Source organism: Zingiber officinale, chromosome 2B, assembly GCF_018446385.1.
Source record: "Zingiber officinale cultivar Zhangliang chromosome 2B, Zo_v1.1, whole genome shotgun sequence".
Taxonomy (NCBI): domain Eukaryota; kingdom Viridiplantae; phylum Streptophyta; class Magnoliopsida; order Zingiberales; family Zingiberaceae; genus Zingiber; species Zingiber officinale.
In genome coordinates, this window is record NC_055989.1 from 8,462,877 (window position 1) to 8,486,346 (window position 23,470).

Consider the following 23,470-nt stretch of genomic DNA (forward strand, 5'->3'; position numbering starts at 1 on the left):
GCGGCAGAGCCGCTTCTTCGTTTTAATCAAAAAACCTCCCTCCACTATGGGAGGGAGGTTTTTCACTCAGTCCACGTCACAGTGGGAGCTCAGAAAGAGCTCCCACTGTGGTTGCTCTTATGAAGGTGCAGCGGTTGCAAGCCCAAGATGAAGTTATTATTATTATTATTATTATTATTATAAAATATGCACCATATTTATATACATTTAAATGTAAAACTAAACAAATAAAACTATATTCAAACATATACAAGTTAACAAAGCCTACCCACTATTGTTTAATCCTAGTAATTTAATTTATTTTTAATTGCTGAGCAAACTTAAATAACCTGCGTATCAAACTTGTTTACAAATATATTTTTCTCAACAACTGAGCAAACATAAATAAACCTAGTATCAAACTTACACAAGTTAACAAAGCCAACAAACTATTGTTTAATCTTAGTTATTTAATTTAATTTTACTTACTGAGCAAACATTAAGAAACCGAGTATCAAACTTGCTTATAAATATATTTTTCTCTACAAAGCTTTATGTGCGCACGAAAAGAGAGAACCAACAGATTATCTCGTTAAGTAGGGAAATATGGCCTCAAAAGTTCCATGCTGATCAATTCAATCAACCATCACTATAATCTACTCAGTGCGTCCGAAGATATCTTATTCATATCTTGATCATCCACACTAATAACTAATAATTATCGATGATTTAATTTCTTCGTATTAGTTTAGAAATGAATTAATGGGGACGCTGGGGCGAACGAATTACCTTTTTACCACATAAATTGGAGGTCATGTAGTCCCCTCGAGGCAATGTGATGGTTAAGATATGGGATGTTGCCACATGAGATCTTAGGGTCAAAATTCAATGCATCCGAGTATGTCTTCACTTATATCTTGGTCACTTGCACTAATGGCTAGTAACTACCCGTATTTATCTCCTCTGTGTTGGCCTAAGGACGGGTTGGCGAGGCGCTGAGGGCAAGCGAATCACCTTTTTGCCACATGAATCAGAGCTCATGTCCTCTCGGGGTGATGGGTAGTTAAGGCATAGGGTGTTGTCATATGAGGTCTTGCGTCAAAATTCGGCGTGTCCGAGTATGTCTTCTCCTATGCCTTAGCCATCTACACTAATAGCTAGTAGCGACCCATGATTTACCTCCTCCATGTTGGCCTAAGAACGGATTGACAGGGGCGTTGGGAGCAAATGAATTGCCTTTTGCCACATAAATCGGAGATCATGTGCTGCCGGGGCTATGGTACAGCGACAGATTATTCAGATTGTCACTCACATACCTACAATTCAATCCCCCCATTATGACGAATTTATAAAAAAATTTCCTCTAAATGGGACACACAACCAAAGGATGCTGAGTTTCTGGACCGCCTACCTCGAGCATTTACCGATTTATCTTGATGACTGGTATAAAAATTCAATAAGTTGGTTTTATTATTTTTTTTTTATTTGGAGGTCATAGATAAGATAAGCCCTAGAGACTATGATATAATGATAAGGCATCCAAGTTGTTACCTATACACCTACAGTTTGATCCCTCAATTATGACATTTGTAAAAAAATTTCCTCCAAAAGACACAATCAAGGGATGCCGGGCTTCTAAATTGTCCGTTATGAACACTTCTTAATTTACTTTGATGTTCGATGGAAAAATTCCATAAGACCAAGCCGATCGCCCTAAGACTAACTAGATTTATCATTTTTACCCCCAAAATCATAGTGCAACGATAGGATGCACCTGTGATTCGATTCTCAACTCTAACATATTTACAAAAAAAAAAAAATCATCCAAATAAAATGCGCAATCAAAAGATGCTAGACTTCTAGACCGTCTGCTGCGAACACTTCATGATAGATTAAAAATTTTCATAAAACTAGATCAGTCACCCAAGACAAGCCAGGTTTATCATTTTTTTTTTAATCAGAGGTCATAGATAAGGATTAGAAGACAGTACAATCTACTGAATCACTGATGTCATAGACAAGGATTACTCGGTCACTGAATGGTCCGCAATAGGTAATTACCTCACTCTATTTCATCCTGAAAACCATTGTACACTTCAATTATATGAAATAAAACAGAGCACGGCCCATTTAGGAACGTGAAGAGGAGCACCAGGTCCAACTATATGAAAAATATTTGTTGGAAAAAGCCAAACAATTCGTGTTCTGGGGGGAAAACTCAACTTCCCCTGCAGCTAAAAACTATAGTATCAGCACCTGTGACTTTTGATCAATCCCATTGAACATGAATGTCCCCTTCAAGGGGACAAACTGCTTTGTGACAAGCTGAAAAAGAAAGCCATTAAACTCGGTGAGTGCCTGCAAGGATGAGCTATCAAGAATATTGTACTTTCACAAACCTTAATTGCCTCTTGGGAAGCGACTCCCCCTATGAAAGCAGCAACTGCGTGAAGCTCTGAAGCTCCAAATCTGCACATCTCGGTGATAAGATCCTCCGATAATGTTGGCCCGTTTAACCCCAGCTCACTTAGTATACCAATCGCGATAGGTTTTAATCGTGATATCTCCTCATTCAGTCCACTGTCATGACAAAATGTACAAAATACTAAACTACTTGAGCTGCCGGCATAGGAATCACAAGTAACGTTGTGTTTAGGGACACACCCATCAAAAATCCCAGGAAATCTATTATGGTTGGCAGCAAACCGATCAACAGCTCGAAGTAAGATGTAGAAGCCTACAGCGTAGCTGCAAAATGTAAACTACTTTTCAGATAAATAACTAACATCAATGAGAATTTGAATCTCCTAGTTCATAACTTATAGGAGAAGTTTGTATTCAAGATTATTTTTAGTAGATTTAGTGTAATCAGGATGCTTAGCTAAACAACAATGAAAATTAGCATGTTCAACCTAACAAAATAATAACATTTTGGTGATAGTGATACCAATAAAGTCCCAAAGTTTAGAAAAGATACAGGTGTGTGAGTTCCGTAGATGGGCAAGTGTATAAGAAAGAAACCATGCGATTATTGAGGCATAAGAAAATGGAAGGTTAGAAGATCAAGCAAGACACGGGAGGTATGACTCTGCCATTAATCTTTTTAAAGGAACGCATTAAATCTCCGAGATGGCAAAACATATTTTCCATGTAAAGAAAATTACTTTTCACTACAGCTCCAGTTTAACTTTAATATGCAGCTATCGGCAGAAAATGAACATGCATCAGTTTATAAGTAGGCACGCATATCAGCCTAAAGCAACCACAATAGATGAAAAAGATTACTTCAGAATGCTCATAAAAGCATTCGAATTTTACTTCCCTTCCATCTTATAAATTCCATTCCCTAAACATATTTGTACGTAGTCTCTCTTGTTTTACTAGCTTCTTGCCAATGTCCTTTGAAGTTCCACAAGCTTCCAATAATTGGTTCCCAGCACAGAGTAACACTAACTAGTATATGGATAATAAGAAATTTCTCATAAATTTAATGACTGAAGTAGTTATGAAATAGCATAGCACCTCACCTATAATCCTCATCATTCAAACATTTCTGTAATTCAGGTATACATGGAGAACTAAACTCATCCTCAATGTTCCGGTACCTGCATATCTGTTCAAAGGAATAAAATAAAGAGCACGGAAGTTAGACAAACAAAGCACTGACCACAAGATGCTTCTCTCAGCAGACAATGTTCAAAATTTTGTCCCCTAATACTGAGCAAGTGCAACTTAACGTTCAGTATTCATCAGCATTAGAGGTGTATACAGCATAATAACATTTGTTGAACCAACCATAGAATCAGGATAATCAAAGCATTGAAGGGAAAAGTTAAACATACTGCAAGTTTTCTAGCATTTTTACAGAAATTCTTGATATATGCCCTTGAAATAGCATCAGGATCTCTACCAATCCTCTTCAGAATGCTCTTTACTCGCCTTTCCATTACAAGACAATCAGACTCAGCTTTTGCTTGATAAATTTTTTGAAGAATGACGTAGGACCTACAGTCGAAAACAAAAATAAAATATCATCAAAGATGAAAAGTATAATCAAGGAGAAACTTATTATGTTTGTCACAAACTCAGTTGAGGATGTCATGTCAGGAATTGATCCCTCAAGGGGTGGCTCTCCATTGCCGTCATTTTCAATAAATTCCTATAATGAAAAGAGCAAAGAAGAATTAAGGCTTCCATCGGAGGAAAAACAGGCATACAATTTTCAAACAGAAAAACATATTGCCTTCAAATTAGTGTTCTTCAGTTAATAATCTATATAAGCAATGGAAGATCTTGTAGTTCACATAATAATCAAAATAGCTTCATTTGGATTTAAGAAAATCAAAAATATATTCTGACATGATGCAATTCTAGAAAAAAGAAAGAAAAATATCTCCCCTTAGTTGGAGGCATTCTACAAAAACTTTCAACACCAAAAAAAGTCATTTTTGGTTCTTAATAAGGCAAAACTATTTTCCAGGTTGCAACTTCAAATGTCACCAAAAAAAATAAATAAATAAATAAAAATGTCCTTGTTCTCGGACTAAAGTAAATGTCATGCCCTTTAAATTAGAGATGAAAGTAAGGCTTTTAAATTTCAGAAGTAGATGGAATAGCCTCAAACACATGTGATGGTACATATGATTTATTCAAAAAGAAAACACCATTCAGCAACCTAAGACCAATAAGTACTTTCTATCCAAAAATATAAGAAACATACAAAAGCTTAAAGAAGAAACTTTTTATAATTGAAAATTTAACAGATGTCTATTAACCTTCAAAGCTGCTACCAAAACCCAAAAATCAGAGGATCTTGAATCAACTTCAATGGCACTATCATTTATAATCTGAGATAACTCCGAACCTAGCAGCGATACAACACAACTCAATATAAGATTAAATAAATCAATTGCCACTTGCAAATGTTAGAGTAAACTTACACAATCTATGCTAATGGTATTCAACCACCATTATGTTTAAAAAATAATAGTGAATTGCAGCAACAAATGTACACATGTAAAAAAGTATGAAGAAAACAGATCAAATATAAACAATAAACTCTTGTAGTATTACCCAAAAAATGCATATGCAAGGTGAAGATATTACATTAGTCATGTGCTAGGCAGTATATCCTTATGTTGACAGCAAAGTGATGAGTGAAAGAAAAGGGACAAATATGATCTACTAGACATAATATCTGCCATTTTGTAGAACCTGAAAAACTAGCACAAATCATTTTAAAATAGATGTACATCACTAATAACTTACTAATTCCACGAGGAACAGAGACCTTGAATGAGGCCTCAAGAGCTTCTTTATAATTTTCTTCATCTATATTAAGCATGTGAGCTTTAATTAAATCCTATACAAGAAAAGAAAACAGAGTGAATAATCAAAATATCTGCACATATAAGCATATGTGTGTGCATACATACAAGAGAAAAAACATCAAAAGACTGGAGAAATCAAATTCAGAACCTTAAAATCCTTCTTCTCTTGTCTGCTAGATGGCAGGCATCCACCATGTCCTTTGGCCCATTTCTCTGCCAGATTAATGAGAACAACTATGTACGGTGTATGCTTGTGCATTACTGGATCCACCATGCTCAAGTCACTAGTTTTTGCAAACCTGCCGATTTTCCATAGATATAAGAATTTAGCAGACTAAACCAACACAAGGGTTATCCATAAAACCAAATGGAAATAGTAATAGACAACATTAGCTGAGTCAAGTAATCCATACTCCATATTTGCAATCCCACATATTTTAACAATAAAGAAAAGTTACTTACTCTACTAGCTCAGGCCAAGGATTATGAAGACGGAGATCATCTAGAAAGTGATCAGGTTTTGACTCAATTACAGTATGCTCCTGTCAAATTTTTTATTTATTTGATTATTCAAAGGAGTTATTGATCAGAAAAAAAAATACATCAGAAATTTCAGCAGACTAGATGAAATCTAATTACTAGTAGACTTTTTGGGTTACCTTCATGCTTATTCTAACCATTCCAGTAAGACCATAGGAGCGTGCAACAACCAACATGATATTTGCTTCCCTACAGATTTTATCCAGCTTCACTATTGAAGTTTCAGTTAACTGTCTCATAAGAAATTGAGCTTGCAATCAGCAAACACTGTTGAAATGAGGTACACGTGACTGAACTAGGAAAATGATATGTAAAAGACAACATTGGTAAAATGACTTTCTTAGTATAATTTAGAGTGAAGAGCATTGAAGATAAAATAACTTAATGCATAATTAAATGTATTTGATTTTGAGAATGCAATAAAAGGACTTGATATACACTATAACTAAACAGTAGCTGAGCTGAAGGAAAGAAAAGCTGAACATGTGAAAGACTTCTCTGCTGTAGAATCACATAAGCATTACTTAGATATTTCTTAATGGAAGAAGAAAATAGATATTTATTCATGGTAGACAATAAACGTAAGTTAAATTCACATTTGCAACATCAGGAAACAAAACTAGTCTGAGAAAGATTATAAATGAAACTTAATATAACATAATATTATTGCTCACTTATCCTATGAATCTCATAATCAACCATCTCTATCCAGAAATGATTGACCTGCTACAAAACCCACTCAAAAGCTTGAGTAGTTGATCAAACGCCAAAATCAAATTGTCAAACCACCTAGAAACTTGGGGATAAATATCTACCTCACCTAGAAGAAAAACTATTACCATGAGATCACCAAGAGAATTAAAAAGATAATTTATTAATTCAAAAGGATGCTAACCCCTTCTTATTAACTGACAATAAAACTCATTCTTCATATAATAAATACAGTTTATCCCAGTAGAAAATATTTTTCTAAAAACTAAAAATAAACTTTTACAAGATGCTACTGCTATTTTTCTAAAAAAATATAACAAACTACAAAAATTTGACGACTTAGACATCTTTGAACTTTTCAAAATTTGATTTAAAATCCTGACTATGTTAGTAGTAACTAGTAAGCATCTCTATGTTAGACAGGCATCGTCATGAAAAACATATCATATCAAGGTGATTTTGACATATTCATGCAAACTTGTGTAATCTGCCAACTCAATATTTATATATCCATCCATTTGTGTATTTAATAAAGCAATTATTTGTAACTGGAGCAACATTAGGTAACTGGATTTAACGACTTAACTTGCGTTCAACAGAATTTAAGATGAGCTCAATGAGTGAATCAGAGTATTGTTGATTTAGTTTTGTGCTTGAATGAGATTCAATAAAACTTTTATTTTGTAGTAAAGCATTTTTCAACTAAACTAGGTTCGCTTGTGAATGGAATAGTTTTGATCAAGATAAAATTGTAAAGAGGAGGGTAGTGTTGATTACCTCTTCTTGCTATCTCTTGGTGTCTGTTAGATAAAACGGATGCAAGAGAGTGATCAAATGAATCCACTAACTGACAGGATGTTGTAATAATATTGTCTAGTTGGTGATCATACAGTGGCAGCACTGTGAGGACAGATCATAGGAGTATAAGGGAGCCAAGTCAACCTGAGCTTGACTGTGTTCAAGCTTTGCTCATTTTCTTATTAAGCTTGTTTATTAGAATAACTTATTGAACCGAATTCGAACTTTTTATGTATTTGAATAAACAAAAAAGAGAAATCAATTTATCATTAAGATTAATACATAAATTCATTCATAAATTGTTCACAAATTTTGTTCATGACCGTTAACAAATCAGGTTTCTTTTATATATATATATATATATATTATTGAACCAATATAAATGAACTCTTATTCAACCGAATACCAAACTTGTCCATGAACGTCCCGTTCATTTACAGCCCTAATAGATTGAGCAGAGAATGACAAGAAGAAAAAGGCAGAATGCATAGTAGCTCACTCACTTTTCCTGGAAATTTATATCTTTGTATTGCCTGATACAAAAAACAACTAATGCATGTATCACATAAAGCATCAATACCAATTAGGTATTGAGTGACACAAAAAAACATTTTCATCCACACCAACTTGGTGGGCTTCAGTGGGCAAAACTTTACATTCGCAAGCCCCAACTAGCATGGAATTAGATTTGAGACTACACACTCAAAATGCAAGATACATAAAACAATTCTATCACCTATGTGTGATGGGATTATGATTAGTTACAAATATAGATGTCCAAGCTAGGTTTATCTATATCATCACATGTTTGTAAATGTATGATCCTACATTTAATTATTTACTCTATTAAATCCACATTTCTAAAAGTACTATGGAACCTATTTCTAAAATAGTTGGCTTAAATATGTGCTTGTTATCTGTGATGTTATCAACAAGTTGAGATACAATGCCAAATTACAAGATGTTGCTGGTATTTTTTTTTTCACATTGATGAGATCCTATTTTGCATTGAGTTTGAAGTTGTGAAATTAGATTTCCGATACAAAGTTAGCTATGAAACGTGCACTTAGGTATTGCCTTATGCATGAGCATATATAAAGAAAACTAGAAGCATACCTGCGTTGCTATCACTAAGGTAAATTCAGAAAAGAAAGAAGGACTCTTCTCTATCAAATTATCTGGAACCTCCTCAACAAACTTAGCTTTAACAGCATCATTTAGCTCTTGGAGAAATGAGCATACACACTTAGCCTTTGATTTTCCAAGGCTATCTTCATCCACTGTCATAAAAAATGTATCAGGAGAATTTGATGAAGTTGAAAATGAAAGAACAAGCAAGAGAATGCATACATAGAAAATTGTTCCCTAGATCGTGTATTTCAACTTTTGATCCATCAACCACTGTAATACTTCCAATTCCACCAAGAACAAGATTCTTCAAAGCTTCAGAACCAGTAGGGCCACAATTAAGCAAGCATATGTTAGCATTCTCTAATGCTGATTGGCCTTGTTCTCCCCATATCCTATCATTTGAATGGAAAATTAGAAATAAGAAATCAATTGAGACTTAACAAATCAATGAAATTCAAATAACTGAATAAAAATGATAGACGTTTATCTAGCTTTATATTTCATTGAACCGAAAGGTTGATTCAGTAAACAGAGAGATGAAAGAGAGGTCATTAGGATGCTGATAGTGGAATCGTTTGCACCGACCTTATATTAACTTAAAGGTTGGGGGTTTCAATAATTTCAGTATGCAAGTACTTCTGAGGAGTTATGCAGCTTTCAGCCCAACATGTAATATTTACATAACTACATATAGTTAAATATGTTGTTGTTGTTGTTGTTGTTGTTGTACATAGAGTTAACTATGATCATCATAATTAGCCTATATGAGCAGAGGTTAAATTCGCAGAACTAGTATTCACTTATCCAAGAAAATGCAATCTGTGAGTCATTTTGAGAAGTTCTGCAGTTTAGATACAAGCAGGTTTAAGTAGAGAGCAAATATTTATCAGACCCAATATGCAGACAAGAAGTCCTAAAGTGAACTCCAAAAGCTGCCAGCCCAACTGTTAGTATATGCACAACTAACAAAAATAAAGCATGCTGGTCAAAAAAAAAGTGGCAATTGACTCAAGGCAAAAATCTACATATTAGTTCTTGCAAACTAGTCATCCAGGAAAAAAGGTGCTGCATTAAATAAAATAAAAATGCAGTAGATTGACTCAACTACTAATCAATCTACCATTTAATAAGTAAACAAATGATATTATCAGCGATCAAATGTCTGTTTGTAATGTAGAACGAGTCTGCTGGTACAATTTAAGTTTGATCGAAGGAAGGAGATTAAGGGGATTGGAGATGATATCATTTCTTTATTTTGAAAAATAATGTGATCAAAAATAATTTTCCATGAAAACCAATCCGATAAGTATAAATTATGGAAGCTACGAACTAATTAGAAATTTACTGGGAAAAAAAACACTTGAAATTTTAAGGTGCACACAAAACTTTGAATGCATTTCTATTTTGTATTTAATGTGTCTACGGAAAACTAATATTTACTAGCTTATTTTTTTCTCCGCGCTTCTTCTGTTTCTATCCTTTACACATAACAAAGATCTTCGACGTCTATTATTTGATCTCTAACAGCAACCATTTCCTCATCCTTTCTACTCAACAAGTATAGTAAAGAAGCTCCGATCAAAATCCAGATTTCAGCTTATCTGAAAAGATTTAGCCGTTTTTCCATTTTTTACCTATCGCCCCTCAGTATAAAGCAAGTACACGCAGAGTTAATGCCCTGGGTAAGTTCAATGCTTCTCTAAGAGCTAAACAACCTCTTCATGATCATAATAAAACCCTAAATCACAGAAAGGACAACTAACCAACAACTGAGCACTCGAGACGCAGAAAGATAGATCGAGCAGGGGATTGGCATTACCTGAGCTGTCGATCGTACTTGGTCTTCTTCGTCTCGGCGGTCGCCATCGCGTGTAACTCCCGTCCCCGCGATCTCCTTCGGCTCGGTTCTCGGACAGGACAGTGGAAGCGAGGTAAAACCCACCTTCCTAAAGCCAGGGCTGGAGATAGACTATGCCACGTGCCTTGCGCGTGCCATTCTTACGATAATAAGTATAATTACGAAAGTGATTCGAGTATTCAAAATTATTTTTATCACAATAAATAATAATAATACAGATACTTTATAATTAAATAAAATCAAACTTGTTTGAATTGTATAATAATTAAAAACTGATATAAATTTTTATAATTATCAGATCCAAAATAATTAATTTAATTAGAGTCATTAATTTAGGTATATCCCGTAAAATAATTTAAATGGATTAAATTAAAATTTTATAAATCTAATTAAAATGGATGTAAATGGATCAAGCCACCCGAGTTGCAAGTCCAAGTTAGCCTACCCACTGTAGACTCAGATTTGGTGAACAGATTGAGAAAGAATTTTTTAAAAAATAGATTATGGATATATGATGATATATATATAATATATATTTTTTTATGAAAGTTATGAATTTTTTTATACTAATTACTTATATCATAAGTGTGAAATTAAGAATTATAAATTTTATTGAGAATTTCCATTCCAATCATATTCTAAATTTTTTTATATATGTTTTTTTTTAACAAGCTACCAGTCTAATCGGCAACCATCCGTGGAGTGAGGATTTATAAAACCATCGGATGACGGGTTGGAAATAAATAATTAGGAAGATTAAAATTTAAATCTCAATATAAAAAAATATTCTCACTATTTCAAATTTATCTAATAAACAAATTTAAAAGAAAAAATATTTTTCTTGATAATTAATCGGACGAAAACTTGAACAGTTCGATTGTCAAAATAAAATAAAAATAATAACTTCTAAAAAAATAATAAAGGCGTGAGGTTGATTATTCAAGCATTTGTTTTAGTCATTTGAAAATTTCTTTAATTATTTAATAAATATTTTAAAATTTTATTAATGAATATAATTCACAAATATTATTCACTACAATAATAAATGTAAACTGAACACATGTGTTTTCATTTCATCTTATTCATTTAATTAATTTTATAAATAAATTCATATTAAATTAAATTTTAAATTTATTGATGAAGATACAATTTATTTATCATCCTACGTTTAAATAAAATATATTGTTAAAAATATAATATTTTATTATGGTCAAAATATTTTCCCACACGTCTCTTCACGCCGCTAAGAGAGCGGGTTCAAGTAAAAATTCTTTGAAGATCGCCGCCAATAGAATTGACGTGTTCTTAGAAATCTAAACATTTTTAAAAGTGTTATATAAAAAAGGGGCATTCCGAGAATCGAACTCGGGACCTCTCGCACCCAAAGCGAGAATCATACCACTAGACCAAATGCCCTGATTGATATAAAAGTCAGAAATAAATAAAATCAATCTTAATTAAATGAGTAACTAAATGGTCCGATGGTTGTGCCTGACCAGGGTGGGAGGACGATGACGTCGCGAAGTCTCGCGCCAAATAGAGGCTGCGAGAGGGAGCCCGAATCGGACGCCACGAGTGACGACAACGTCTGATGCCCCAATAACAACCTCCCTTCTTCTCCTTCTTACCTCCTTAACCTCAATGGCCCATTCCATCACCGCCTCCTCCTCCCAATCTCCTCCGCCGCCGTCGCCGCCGACCCGCCATGCCCCGCCTCAGCTTCGGCCGCGCCTGGCCTCGCTTCCTTGGCCTTTCCTTCCTCCGCCGCTTTCTCCGCGCCGTCTGGGACCTCCTCCTCTCCTGCTCCTCCTACGCCGGCCGCGCACGGTACCGTCGCCTCAAGGGCCGCCTCGATGCTCCGGATGGCCATCGCTCGACTGCCTCTCCGGACCTCGAGGCCGCCGATCCCGACATGATCACGCTCAAGATTAGCCTCCTCGGCGATCGCTGCACGGGCAAAACCAGCTTCATGGTACCGTAAAATCGCATCTTCCTTTGGTCCTATTTTCCGATTGACGAGGCCTGTGTTCTGGTGGCAGATCAAGTATGTGGGAGATGGGGAAGAGCATAGGGGCCTCCAGGAGACAGGGTTGAATTTGATGGATAAGATATTATTTGTGCGCGGAGCTAGGATTGCGTTTAGTATTTGGGATGTTGGAGGTAAAATAATTGTTTTATTCTATTCCATATCAAATTTTAGTCAGAATTGGGGCGTAAGATCTTCCATGTTGGTAATTGCAGGGGATGATCAATCCCTCAATCACATTCCTGAAGTTTGTAAAGGGGCGGGAGCTATTTTGATCATGTTTGATCTTACCAATCGATCTACTCTAAACAAGTTCGTTCCTTCGATCTTCTTCTTCTTCTTCTTCTTCTTCTTCTTCTTCTTCGTCAATTTCTCCTCTTTTTGTTTGCTAGAATACACTCTCGAAACTAATCTCTAATTGGTATGTTCCCCCATCTCTTTCAGCACCATTGGATGGTTCCAAAGAGCAAGAAATTGGAACAAGGTGCAAAATGTTCCTATTTCTGCTGTATCGTCTCTACTAATTATGGCTCTTACTGATGTTTTTCTTCTCCCAACCATACTAACATTCTCTTTCCTTTGCATCATTCAGACTGCAGTTCCAGTCCTGGTAGGGACCAAATTTGATGAGTTTGTTCAGCTTCCACTTGAAATGCAGTGGACAATTGTGAATCAGGTAATCTATCCCAAGCTTTAATTCAGATATTTGATGTTCCTATGTTGTTTCTCAAGAACAATTTCCCTTTTGAATTATCAACTATATATTCCAGTGCAATTGATCTGATAACATGATCTCAGTGATCATAAATACATTGTCAGTTCAACTTGCAATTGGGTCAATGTGTCACATAGCTGTATTGATCAGAAAACTTATTTAAATGCTTCAGCACTTTAATTATGCATTGTTAGCTGGCAATTGATATCCAAAAGTTTAGGTATGTGTTTTACCTGTATAGAAAATGGATAAACTCTATTAAAAATGTCTCTATGACAATGATCTCAATTGGTTGTCAGAGGACTTAGTCTGGACATTATCATGTACCACCCATAACAAGAATCAGAACATTAAACAGGTGGTCCTCATATCCTGTTGGATTCTGTCATGGGTGTCCCAGCCTTTAAGATCTGAGGAAGGACAGATGAGCTTAGGATTTTCTTTTTCTGGGTCCATCCTAGTAAAAGCTGTTTGAACTTTCTACATTTCCAGGTCATGAAGTGGAACTTTTTGTTTAGAAAGAAAAAGAAAAAACCTTTTGTGGTGTCTTCAAATAGTTAGATAGTTACTTAACAATGGCTGATATATCTTCCCTTTGGTAAATATGCAATTTCTTTGTGAATATTAGCCTTTCTCAGGAGAAGAGAGTTCAATATTTAGGTATTATTTTACTATAATGTTGTTGTTGTTTTTTTTTTAATTTTCTTTTTAATGCCAACTTTGATCAACAAAAGATCTTTTATTTTCCCTAATATCTGTAGGCCAGAGCATATGCAAGGGCTATGAAAGCGACACTCTTCTTCTCAAGTGCCAGTCACAACATTAATGTTAATAAGATTTTTAAGTTTATAGCTGCCAAGCTCTTTAATCTGCCATGGTCATTGGAGAGAAATCTGACTGTTGGAGAGCCTATCATTGATTTTTAGGAGTTTTATTTTTTATCTTTAAATTCTCTCATATACTTTGGCCATCGCTTGAGATTCATTGTAAGTGCGAGGTTGTGATTATAAATGCCACAAATGAGTTCCTTGTTCTACAAAGCTCGACGAAAGATGCGGGTAAGACTTGAAGATCTGTGAAAAAACTTCCTCTATGAGGCGATTCAGTGGAGACAAAATGCTACTGTGAATGACCTCAAAACAACATTAGGCACTCTCGTCCAAGCTGAGCGACCACTGATCGAGCTTCAATGGCTATACCAAGTCTCACCGGAAGGGGGCCGGGGTGTATGAACCTACAGTTGAAGTCCTTCAGCCATTGCTGCTGCAAAATACTTGAACTGTCCAAGCTTTGCCCCAAGGCTCACTCTGCCCAGCATTAGAGGTTGATGTTGCTGGTGATGCTCCCATCGTGTGCATTATCATTTTCTTTTTCGATTTTCACTATCTATTGTTTGTCATATCGAACAATTGAAAAGATGGATGAAAGTCCATCCAATTTAACCTTCTTTGTCCACCTGTCCTTTCATTTGAGAAAACATTAATTTCTAGCTGTCTCTCTTCTAAGAGGAGAATCAACTAGTTGCGCAAAAAAATGATCCAAAAAGCAGTAAAGATAACGGCACACAGAGAAGAAAAGAGTAGGCAAACATACAGAGTATCTTATAGAAAGTACATTTTATGTCTCATTTTCCTTTGAAATCTAAAGGGAGAGATATGTTTGAGTAAAGAAACAAACAATCAATTACAGTATTCATCAAATCTACATTTTTTTACACAAGGCAGATGTTCTGTATATGTACAACTTAGGGATGCTTATTAGTATCTGATGTGTATACTTTTGGTTTTAATTTACAAATGAGTAATGGGATTCCAACTTGCTAACATTAGAACCTTCCATTTAGAGATCAAACATTTCTCTGCTTCACATTTCGGCAAGATGTATTCAGAAATTTATGTGCACTAAGGTTAATACCTTCAGAGAAAATAAAAGAATAGTTTCTACATGGACTGAGACTTCAGGAGACCGATCTGTGAAGGAAGGAAAAACCAACATTAGATTGTGAGCAAATAGATGCACCAATAATAACCAAAATGATGTCGGTAAAGCTAATTAAGTATATTTTGATTTCAATTAAAACAAAAAAATGGATGAAAATGCTACAAGATGGTATATACAAGTCATTTGACAGGAAATTACTGACTAAAGAGGTTAAAATTATTGTGTTTACATGTTAGTCCATAATTATGGAATTTGCCTTTATGGATTTCTTTCTATTTCCTATTTTATAAAAATTATCCAGTGTTTATTCCATTCATGATGATGGAATAAGATCCCTGGTTGTTTTTCCAAATTGTTCTTGCTCATGGTATTAGAGCTTGGAACAACCATGGCCAACTATTTTGCCTCAATCACATCATCAACACCCCTCCCACCTAATTCTACAGCTTCTCTAAACTTTGATAATCATTTTTTTATTATTCAACATAAAATAAATGGAAGAAACTTCAAAGAAGGATTTTGTACTGTTCTTGTAAGTGCAGCAATGTCTATGGGGCATGGCCACCTCCATCTGTTAACGCACCAGAGAAGAGAACTGTCAAATACAACTATTGATAGATATAAGACTGGCAAAGCTAAATTCCTTAAAGTGAACTTGAGGAAGAAATATGCATGAGGACTCCACCAAGGTTTTAGACAGGAGAAAAGGATGAGAAAGTGTATAAACTGAAATCCCCACTGTATGGCTTGAAGCAGAGTCACCTAGAGACTATTCAAGAGGTTCACATTACTCAATTCAGGAACAAGCAACGGCGAGCAAATCACACTTTATTTACAAAGAATTTAGCTAGCTTGCTAGGAAAGAAATGTACATTGCTTATATTACCAGTGATGAAATTCATGGAAATGTCAAATTCAAGTAGAAATTGAGGCCAAATTTAAGGTTAAAGACCTCAGAAAATGAGCTGCTTTTGGGAATGCAAATAAGTCAAAGCAAAGCAAAGCAAAGTTTTTTTATTTAAAGAAATAAACACGGATGCTAGGATGTAGTTCGATGGGCATCTCACTTGAAAGAAAATATTACCTATGAATAAGTATTGTGAGTCAATTTATGTACTCAACCAATCAAAACACATTGTGCATCATATTCTTAATATATAAACAGAACGCCTAACTCCTATAAAAGGATTGATATTTTCAAAAGAATGAAACAAGAGAGGTTGAAGGTTTTGCAAATTCTTAAGCAAGATTAGAATGTTGTGGATAGTCAACCAACTTCAGAATTTTACACCAAGCTATGAGCGTATTTGGTTATTTGGAGAAGTAAAAAAAACAATCAGTTGTAACACATAGTAGTATATAAGCAAAGTTCAAAGCCATTGTCTAGGGAATTTGAGTTGATTTGTTTGCAGAGATTGATGGAAGACTTGCCATTCTCACTTGCTCATCCCATAATACTCTATAGTGATGACAAGTCTGCTATAAACAATGTTAATAATCCTATGCAACATAAAAGAATGCAACATGTAAAGATAAATTAAAGATTTATAAAGGAGGAGATTAGAAGAAATAAACCTTATTTATATTCCAACAACTAGTTAAGAGTATTGCCATGACAAAGATTTTTTAATTCAACAGCAAGCTAAGAATGATAGTTATCTCACCTTCTTGAGGAGTATTGGAGGATCAACAGAAGATCCCTAGGAGGATCAACAAGAATCCTAGTTGTTAAAACTTATCTATTACCTATTGTATCATTCTCCTAAAATTACTGTATGTACCTTTACTTTAGGGATCCTTTGTATTTCATATTTCCTATTTTAGAACAATACTTATTGTTCCTTCAAAATGATGGAATAAAATAACCTATTATTTCTGAAGACTTTTTCTTATTTCAGGTTCTAGTTAGAATGCTAACTAAGATGGGGGAAAAATAGGCTACTATGAATTAAATACCTTGGAGAGAGATCATAATTCTACATGTTACTCATATCACCTATTCTACACTACCTGTTCTACACTGTTATTAACATTTAATAGCATATTTCATGTGTCTTCTGTTACATGATTGAAATATATGCTCTTTATGTGGATTGTGGAAAGAATAATTGGATAGATTAATTAATACTTTACTGCATATATGATAATCTTTTTTACCAATATAAATAAATATTTAATATTTCTAATACTGAGTAAATACACAGCATATCACATGTGCACTATAAAGCAGGTCAAAAGTATAGAAGCATAAGGCTTGCATATGCTTTTTGAAAGCATGGTTTTAATAAGAATGCTAAAGACGGGGGAAAATTACTACTTTACTTCTCAACTTACTATAAAATGAGTCAAACTTTACCATCTCCTATTTTCCTGTGGCACTATCATTCAGTTTTAGAATAAACATGCAATTTCAAGCTCAATTGATTAAATGGTTATAAGTACAAACTTGGACCGACATATACAATCAGTCAACAATTGGAACAACAACAAAAAACACTGTTAAATCAAAATTAATTAGCTAACTACTATCCCAAAAGCTCAAACTCTTAGGAAAGAGATTAATTTATATTATATTGTTAACATTTTCCTTTTTATGAGTGGGCGAAATACTTGACATACCCTGAACACATGAATTTGTTAGATATATTTTTTTAAAACACAGGTGGGATTCAAATCCATGATCTCCTGCTCTAATACCATGTTAGAGTTGGGGCTAACCACTATTCCCTAAATCTTGAACTGATAAGAAAGAAATAAATTTATATTAACAGACACCAAGCACAAATGGTATAAAAGATATTGGTAGAGTAAATTCATAATTCAATAATACCTTGACTGATCCCATTTTAGTTTTCATCTGAGGAGATCCTTGATTTCACATTCTTTCAGTTGTCTATATGCTCAAGTTGTGCCTCCAACATTGGGCTTTCACTATCATGCAAATGTTCAGTTAAATTATCTTGGTCATTAAAGTTATTTACAAAACCATCAGTTTCTGTTATGGACTGACTCCAGCCATTATGGCTGATCCCATTTGGAGATTCAGCTACTGGTGGACTACCATAACCATGGTCCAAGGAATTACAGCTCATTGTGCGTGAATAGTTTCCATTGTCTGATTGTCCTGATTTCTGCTGAACCAAAGGTTCTGTTTTGTTGCCAAGAGAAGCATTTATTCTGAAATGAGAAAATGAACATTTATATGATATGAAGATCAGCTCAGACTGTCAACAAAGTCAATGACAATTTGACCAATTTTCTAATGTTTAAACAATCCATTATTTGACATGGATGATTTTAGCATAGTAATAAAAAATGATACCAGACCTTGGTTTCTGGAGCATGGATGTATGGTAGTCAAAAACTGGTACTAGGCCTTTTGATCTAGCCTCAATTGTACGGCTTGTGATATTTTCTATCTCAATTTCCCCATGGTAAGTACTGCTATCATATGCTTTAATATTCTCATTCATCATCACTTGGAAGCATATCTGCAAAGTAAATTTTACGAATCAAACAAGAATGAGTCATATTTCTGTAGAAAATAGTTTGACAAGACTAAAACCAGAGAAAGACAAGCAATCACCTGTGACTTTGCCCATAGGGGAGTCCTAGCATCATATACATGCAACTCAACTTCTGATAAGTATGTGTGCTGACTTTCTTCCTCACCAAGATTGGTTCTCATGTCCACACCGGTACCAGCAGGCTGAACAGTTCCCCTTTTGTTCACTTTCGGGAAATGTTTAGTAGTACTCTGGTTGTTCAAATTGTCCCCATATATGTCCACATTATCACACTTGTCTCTTCTATTTCGTTTATGACAGACATCCCATTTCTGAAGTGCCTCAATATTGAACCGTGAATTGGCTTCCTTTGTTGACTGATAAGAACTATTATTACCTATGCCAGACACATTGATGCCATAATGATCACCATTGCATTCCCTCAACACGTACTGTATAATGGAGCCAGCAGGAGAGAAAATCATTAAATAATATGTTGACATCACTGAGCTGAAGTCAGTGTGAAGACGAGAATCCTTGAAGTTACGGAAAACTGAAGCAATGACACCGCTAAGTGGGCCGACTTTACCAGTAGCTGCTGCAGCAGCACCACTGACAGCACCTTTTAGACCTTGATTCCCATTTCTTATTCTAGTTACAGATGATAATGTGACTGGAGTCCCAGATGAAAGAAGGCCCGCATGCATATGGTTTGGAGAAGATGAAGTTTCTGCTGCATTGACTATTTCTGACCCATAGAAGTTGTTTGCAAACTGAACCCCAACTGAATGAGGTTTTGTAGCAGCCTCAAACGAAGAGAGTGAAAACAAGTGACTCGTTCCTCTTGATGAGCTTATCATTATCCATTTACTGTCATAACTAAAACTGATATCCTGAATAATCTGATACAGGAGGCAGACCAAATCAATTAATTTAATGTCAAATAGGTCAAGAAAAATAAATATGAAATGAAACAATAAAAACAATTACTGCATTTGTGATGCCACGCTGCAACCTATAAAGATGAATATAAGATCCTTTTGCATCAGACTCGGTAGAGCCTGGATTTGGAGAGGGCATAATACCAAAAATGTTGATGTTGTGACCATGAACAGAAGCTGTCACCAATAACATTCCACTAGGGTCAAAGCATAATGCGGAAATGGGACTTGAGTGTGCCCTGAACTGAGCTATTACTGATTTGGAAAGAATATCTCGAACTATGACCTAAAAAAATTTCAGAGAGAAATGATTAATTTCAGGCTAGATAGTTACTTAATTCTTGATGATTACTAAAATCTATAACAAATTTCAATCCTAATTTATTCCAAATCTTGAAATAAGTTTAATATATAGCAAAGTCAATAATAGAGACTGCACTATCACAGAAAAGTCAAAACAAAAATGACGTGAATATTGTCAATTTTTCATGTTATATAGGTGCTCAAAAAGTTTATTTCACACAAGAGTACAATTTCATACCATGCCCACATATTCTGTATCAGATAGTTGCTCATTCATGGTATCATTGAGTTTTAAGCTGGAATTTCCATGTCTTGCGGAGTCACTGTCATCGGTGAGAAAATCCGAATAATATTTGGAGAGCTTCCTATATCCAATGTCTCCAAGTGTCACTAAACCAACAGCTAACTGCTTGCTTGATTCTTTCGCGAAGTTTGCTACCAAACCACTGTTAGAATGTGACACTGATACACTTTTAACTGAACTCAGATGTTTAGGACTGACACGGCCAGTATTTGAAACTGCAAGGAGTTTACCACTATAGGCCAACCACCTTGTACCAATTGACAATGGTCCATAGCCTAGCCCACTAGAATCGGGAGATGTTGCACCTATTGGGTAAGTAAGAATCGTATAACATCTTGCCAAAGTGGTAGCCTCAAAACAATTTATCTATATAATGAACCTCTGGGTTAGTGATATATTTGCGAGATAATCCATGTGAAACATGAAAAAGTAACACTGACCTGGGTAGCTTGAGAAACCACAATTAACTGAGAATTGCATCTGACAGAGATGATAGATGCCCTAAATTTTAAGACATGTGCATACTCATGGGTCCTTAGAGAATAAAATCGGATATAAGAAGGCAACAGACTGTCACTTCGTTTATCCTGATCAGTTGCGGATCCATCAAAAGAAGAACCAAACCCTTCATGGTTGTTGCCATCCAAAGTCACAGAACCCACCCCAACAACAATAAGAAAAGGACGAACTCCTGCAAAGTTATCTTGAGACTTCTTTGATGGATATAATTTCTTTTGCATTTGAAGGAAGGAAACAGGGCCATCATGTCTTGATGCTATCTGTCTCACATCTTCTGCCTGATCAACATCCCAGACTTGGAAGCCAGATCTGAAACCCAACAAGAGAACTAACCTAAAGCATCCTTCATATTCCAACTTGTCAAATCCAGCCCATTGCACCTTTTCAATAACAATATATGAGATGGATTTGCATTGTATAATATGAATGGACTTTATGCTAAGCACAAAAATGGCTAATTCTTCCATACCGTGAGAATTATGACAAAGCAACAAATATAAGAATATGAGATGGATTTACATAAATTCTGGAACATTATCAGCTGAAATTTTATTTCTTGAATACCGTAAGGGACAAGGCTTGGTTGTTGGTTGTGAAATACAAAAAAAAAAAATTGCCTTTAACTACCTGTAGGAAGGAATATTTCTATAAGAGAAAAAAAAAGTTTAAATCAGCATATTAGCTCCATTGAAAGACGAAGCATCTGATCAGTCAATTTAAAGGAAAGAAAAGAAAAGGCATGCGATTAAACCTAATTCATTAATCAATGCCGATATGTCGAGAGGTTTTTAGTTGAATCAATGCAAAAATAAAAACTCGTTTGTTTTTTTTCGCATCAGAAGTACAAGCCTGTAAACTCTACCTGGTCGCGGCCTACATCCTCATGGCAATCAGACATCGAAGACACTATCGACGCCCCTGCTGAACGCACAGTAGATGCGACGTTGGATGCTCCTGACGACATAATCCTGACGTAGTTCGCCAGCGACCGCGCCGAGAAGAACCCGTTGCCAGCGCCGCCCTTGCCATTCCTCGGAAAACCATCGGCCAGATGCCTGCGCGCATCTTTCCTCATCCTCCAAACGCAATCCACCAAGAAAAAAAAAGAACAAGACGAAAACAAGGGGATAATCAAAGAGGCAACTTTGGCTCGTCAAAGACGCAATGCTTTGCTTATCATGAACCGACTCTTTGGACTTCTCTTTCCCAATAAGAAACAACGAAATCCCTCCCCTAGCTGTCCAATACCACCGCCGCCGCCTCGAAGAGCTCGGGTGAGCAGATCAAAATCAAAAAGAAATCCGATTTCTGGTTCAAAACAATGGATTGGTAACCAAAAAGGGGAGGTCTGCGGATCTTCCGAATCTTTCCGTGAGCTTATCTTCTGCCCCTACAGAGGAGGATAACAAAATCGAGAAGCAAACTGAAGGATTTCTCTCAATCACCGACCAGAAGAGACTCGCTCACGTCTCCCCACCTCCCCTTCTCTTTAATCCTTCTAAAATCTATTATTTCTCGAAATCAATTTTCTTTCTGCAAATTCTATTAATTTATTAAAGCGGAAACTTACACTTTGCCCCGTTAATTATAGAATTTAATCTTTTACAACGGTAAACATCACATGGCGCTCCGTTCTATATCAGTTTTCTCCGTTTGGAGGCCATATCTAACATATTTATCCTTATATATTTTATTATTATATATATATACACACCAAACATAAATACGATTTAGCAATCATGATCACAATCACAATCACAATACTTTTGGTACATGATGATAACACTTTTGGTACATGATAACAAAAATTGAATATGTTCATCCTCAACACCCCCGTTATACTCTTGGTACATGAATCATAACACGCTTATAAATTATAGAGAAAAATATAAAAAAGACGCTGTTATTTTTTTGGAATAGTCAAGATGACATTTCAATTACATAATTATAGTAGCTATGATTTCATAGTTGTTATAACTAGAAATAAACTCAATTGTAACAACAATAAAATCGTAATTGTCACAACGTTTGAAAAGTGATAACTTTTAACTCAGGTTGAATAACGAGGCACACAATATATCAATTCGAAGTTTGTTCAAAGATCTATATTTGTTATCGATTGTAATCCATAACACCCCAATTTTAGACCTAAAAAATATAGTTTAAAATCTTTACGAAGTTTCGAAGAATTTTAGTCCTCTTTGTTTAGGTTTTTTCTATGCTGTAACAGCTATGAAACTTTAACTATTACAATTGTTATAATTGTAGTAGTTATGAAACTTAACTGCTATGTAGTTGTAACAGTTACAAAATCGTAATTATTACAATAAAAGTTACAACTATTGTAACAGTTACGAAACCATAGTTACTACAATTATTATAGTAGTTGCAAAATCATAGTTGCTACAACATGTGTAATGACTATGATTTTGTAGCTATTACAACATGTATAATAACTATGATTTTATAACTGTTACAACACGTCTGAAAATAATACAAGGAAAGTTGAATATTTTACGTGGTGTGAGACACTCCGTTTGATAAAAAAAAATTAAAAAATTGAAGCGCCCCTTTAAGAATTTTTTTAAAAAATAGACAAATTTTTTTGTATGCCCAATAATAAAATTTAAGATTTCATTTTTATTATCACTTTGAAGTCCTCTACCACCTAGACTTTTCATTCTCAAGTCCACTAATTATACCAATTCAAACCCTCTATCCTCGAGTAGTTCTTCCCAAAATCTTACAATTTTTTTTATATATAATTCAAGTACTCGAGCCCGATTAATTCAGAAGATTGATGATTTTTACCTATCAAGTAAATCTGAAATACAATTTTTATACCATTTGAAATTCAAACTTTATTAT

At 35.0% G+C, this 23,470-nt stretch overlaps 3 protein-coding genes and 1 non-coding gene across 5 annotated transcripts; 1 reads left to right on the top strand and 3 right to left on the bottom strand.

The window, feature by feature from the left end:
• Positions 1-2,019: 2,019 nt before the first annotated feature.
• LOC122045206 (NEDD8-activating enzyme E1 regulatory subunit AXR1-like) lies at positions 2,020-10,447 on the bottom strand. Of its 2 annotated transcripts, none has more exons than XM_042605319.1 (14): positions 10,309-10,447; positions 8,709-8,881; positions 8,479-8,638; positions 5,969-6,083; positions 5,772-5,851; positions 5,458-5,608; positions 5,248-5,341; positions 4,755-4,843; positions 4,065-4,138; positions 3,822-3,984; positions 3,507-3,592; positions 2,644-2,727; positions 2,379-2,559; positions 2,020-2,304 (listed from the first exon to the last, which is right to left on the bottom strand). In XM_042605319.1, the coding sequence occupies exons 1-14, from the start codon at positions 10,353-10,355 to the stop codon at positions 2,221-2,223; spliced, it is 1,581 nt and encodes a 526-aa protein (XP_042461253.1). In that variant the 5' UTR covers positions 10,356-10,447; the 3' UTR covers positions 2,020-2,220. The 2 variants fall into 2 exon arrangements, with proteins under 2 accessions (XP_042461253.1, XP_042461252.1); XM_042605318.1 differs by having other exon boundaries at positions 5,969-6,079; positions 8,475-8,638.
• A 1,244-nt stretch (positions 10,448-11,691) lies between these two features.
• TRNAP-UGG lies at positions 11,692-11,763 on the bottom strand. Its single transcript has one exon. It is a non-coding gene; the product is annotated as a tRNA-Pro (tRNA).
• Positions 11,764-11,928: 165 nt separating this feature from the next.
• On the top strand, positions 11,929-14,543 carry LOC122045209 (septum-promoting GTP-binding protein 1-like). Its single transcript, XM_042605321.1, has 6 exons — positions 11,929-12,319; positions 12,387-12,507; positions 12,589-12,685; positions 12,818-12,857; positions 12,966-13,049; positions 13,850-14,543. Exons 1-6 carry the CDS (start codon positions 12,053-12,055, stop codon positions 14,012-14,014), a joined length of 774 nt encoding a protein of 257 aa, XP_042461255.1. The 5' UTR covers positions 11,929-12,052; the 3' UTR covers positions 14,015-14,543.
• A 135-nt stretch (positions 14,544-14,678) lies between these two features.
• Positions 14,679-22,119, bottom strand: LOC122045208 (autophagy-related protein 18f-like). Its single transcript, XM_042605320.1, has 8 exons — positions 21,465-22,119; positions 20,524-20,982; positions 20,018-20,449; positions 19,526-19,762; positions 18,616-19,437; positions 18,357-18,520; positions 17,860-18,206; positions 14,679-15,058 (listed from the first exon to the last, which is right to left on the bottom strand). Exons 1-7 carry the CDS (start codon positions 21,675-21,677, stop codon positions 17,915-17,917), a joined length of 2,619 nt encoding a protein of 872 aa, XP_042461254.1. The 5' UTR covers positions 21,678-22,119; the 3' UTR covers positions 14,679-15,058; positions 17,860-17,914.
• Between the last annotated feature and the right edge of the window lie 1,351 nt (positions 22,120-23,470).